This window comes from Hakea prostrata, chromosome 3 (genome assembly GCF_041222555.1).
Source record: "Hakea prostrata isolate BN-2017 chromosome 3, UWA_Hpros_2, whole genome shotgun sequence".
NCBI lineage: Eukaryota > Viridiplantae > Streptophyta > Magnoliopsida > Proteales > Proteaceae > Hakea > Hakea prostrata.
Window position 1 is genome coordinate 61410258 of NC_142602.1, and position 2973 is coordinate 61413230.

General features: G+C 37.5%; 1 protein-coding gene across 1 annotated transcript; it reads right to left on the reverse strand.

Annotated features, from left to right (window-relative positions):
- Window positions 1–477: 477 nt before the first annotated feature.
- On the reverse strand, window positions 478–1648 carry LOC149022664 (cationic peroxidase 1-like). Its single transcript, XM_089147676.1, has 3 exons — window positions 1442–1648; window positions 1125–1316; window positions 478–1035 (listed from the first exon to the last, which is right to left on the reverse strand). Exons 1-3 carry the CDS (start codon window positions 1646–1648, stop codon window positions 478–480), a joined length of 957 nt encoding a protein of 318 aa, XP_089003802.1.
- Between the last annotated feature and the right edge of the window lie 1325 nt (window positions 1649–2973).

The window sequence follows — 2973 nt, forward strand, 5'->3', positions numbered from 1 at the left end:
CTAGTATCTGTATTATTGTATATAGTCTTTCATATGGTGTGTTCTAAGATATCTATAAATAAGATGGATGATCTTATTTCAGGTAATCGATTTCACCCTCATTAATTGTGTGATTCTGATACTTTGTTTATGAATTCTTTATCAATTCATTAACAAAATAAAAATGAATCGCTCAATATTAAATACTTAAATTTGAAAATTGATCCAGAGCCTTCAGCAGTGCCCAATTCTATTTATGGATCTATATGCCAATAGAAGATGAAAAGTATACTATTTAACTTCTAGGACTTTGCTTTTCCTTCTAGATGATATAGGATTTTGAGTAAATCAAATTCCTACACACTCTAATTTGCTGCAAAAGTTCTTCATATTCTGGGAGTGATAAACACAGTTTAATAAACCCTAGCTTGTGTATATATTAACTGTATATTTCAATTCAGTTACAATAGCATTTTTGGTAATCAACAAGACTTTATACTAGATATTATTGATCGTCCGGCAATTGACTCTGATCTGCCCATCATTACCCTTGAGAGGACCCAGATTCCCCATTTTCAGCATAGCTTCTGCAAAATCCGTCAGGAAAACTGTAGAGTTTTTGCTGTAGGCGATAACCCGGGAGTCAGCAGAGCCACCATTGAAGAGCTGTTGATCGGAGTGCAACAAACCCTTCAGGCTCAATAGATCCTTGTAATATGCATTATCAAAGCTTGTTGCACTTATGGTGTCAATTGAAGACAGATTATCGTCACTTCCGGTGGCTGGGCAACTTCTGTTCAGGGATGCAGCGAAGGAATCATCGATGTTCTTTTCATTGTACAGACGATCTCTAAAGTTAGTACACCTAGCTTCACCTATGGTGTGAGCTCCTGAGAGAGCCACCATTTCTTCCATCGTGAAACCTTTGTTGGAGAAACTAGAGATGAGGTCACTGAGATTTAAGGTTGGGGCAGGAAGGTCACTGTTGGCCATGCTAAAGCTTGCTGTAGTCGAATCTCTTCTTCCCAACAGAACCGTCCATGGAAGTCCACCCAACTGCAACGCACAAATCTTGTTAGTAACTTAATTTGCACAAATTAAAAAGCATATGAAACAACTATAAGCTACGGGTGATGAGGGCTTACAGCTACAACAGAGTCGCGAGCAGCAACGGCGACAATATCGGCACACGAGACAACGTTAGGGCAGATGCTCTCTAGTTTGGACTTGATGAAGTCTATCTCGTCAAAACCTCCGAGTGAGTTGTTATTTGGCTTAGCAGTCTTCTCTCCAGTGAAGGTTGGATCGTCGTCCAGAAGGATAGAAGCATCACAACCCTGTAGCACATACACGTAAACATGCAACTGCTGTTAATATCTCTGCAATATAAGAAAAACACTGGTGATAGATAAGGAATGGAAAAGAAATGTTAGCTAGAGAAAAAAAAGAGAAGATGACTTGCATTTACGAAGCAGTCATGAAAATGCAGACGGAGAAGGTCAGCACCCACTAGAGGGTCCTTGGAAAGCAGGTCTTCCACAGCAGACTTGATGGTTGACAGAGCATTGGGACATGAAGAGTCATAATAAGTGGGAGAAAGCTGAGCAGAGGCAAACCCCAGAACCAGAAACAGTGAGAAAATGGCGATAAGTAAGGAAGAACAAGCCATGATTCACTCTCAAAGACAAGGAGAACAGTGAATGAGTGAACTGAAGAAGCACTGCCTCGAACTCCCTCTATTTATAGAGAGAATCCCAGAGAGAGAGAGAGAGAGAGAGGATCACATGAATTAGAACAGAAACACAGTTGGCCTACGGGAGTATTTGGCTACATTCTACTCTGCTGGATATAGTGCCTGCTGAGGAAGTTGAGAGGAAATGTCCTTTCTACAAAAATAGATTAATTAATAAATAAATAAAAATTAGAATAAATAAATTAGCCCTCACAAACACTGTGACTGATTGCAACATTATCTCATCATCTACTAGCTGTATCATCTGGATTTAGTACTGAGGAAGTTGAGAGGGAAATTTCCTTTCTACAAAAATAGATAAGAAAATAAGTGTTAGGAAAGGAAATTACTTCTCACAAACATCGTGACCTGCAACATTAATTATCTCATCTGCTGCGGATGAAAATTTTATGCTTTATTTGACATCCATAACCCAATCATCCATAGTTTTGAAATTTGTTTCTTGTAAGGGTAAGTGTAGTAGTGTCAATTGGTTAATGTGGACCAATATTCTGATTCAATATTCAATTCTAGGGTGTCAATTGATTCCTCTGGACCAATCCCATCCAATTTGAGTATGAAAAGGAGAAGGTTCAACATATGATTTCTGATTAGGTACAATTGGTTTTAATTTTTATGTTATTTTAGTTTGTTGCATTACTTTGCTTCTACTTTGGGTTGGGTTTTATTTACTATAGAGTATAGGAGAGAAGTTTTCCACACCATTGAGGACTGCACCACTTTACTATATCGTCCTCTATTATGTTTCTATGCATGTTCCTGTTGGGTCCTGCATGTATGAAGAGATCACCACACAAATATGAATAACTTTCCCTTGAAGTTGATATTATATAGTATATATCTTCAATGTATAGTCTCTACCACACAATCATGTATAAATTCCACCTTTGAAATTGAATAATTAAGGTAGGGTTGCACGCCATAAACATATGCTGAGTTCTTAACATGAGTAATTAAAACCAATTCAAAAGAAATTTTTCTTTCCTTTTATTTTTGGAAGAATAGAATGTAAACCAACCCAATTAGGAAGTGAGCCGATTTCCGTCATTCTCATGCAATAACCATCCACCTACGCATGGGTTGAGGACCCTATAATCACTTTCAATGGTATGCTATTATTAATTTTCTTAAGGATTAAGTTACCAAAACAACCAGGGAAGGTAGAAGCTCTTATTGCATTCTTATTTTGGACCAAATTGTTTTATCTATGAAGAAGATTTTGAATAGAAAAACCAACTTTG

Coding starts and splice junctions, on each gene's coding strand:
- LOC149022664 (XM_089147676.1), bottom strand. CDS start 1,648: ATGGCTTGTTCTTCCTTACTTATCGCCATTTTCTCACTGTTTCTGGTT. Junction 1,317..1,441: donor TTCATGACTGCTTCGTAAAT/GCAAGTCATCTT, acceptor TATGTGCTACAG/GGTTGTGATGCTTCTATCCT. Junction 1,036..1,124: donor CTCGCGACTCTGTTGTAGCT/GTAAGCCCTCAT, acceptor TGTGCGTTGCAG/TTGGGTGGACTTCCATGGAC.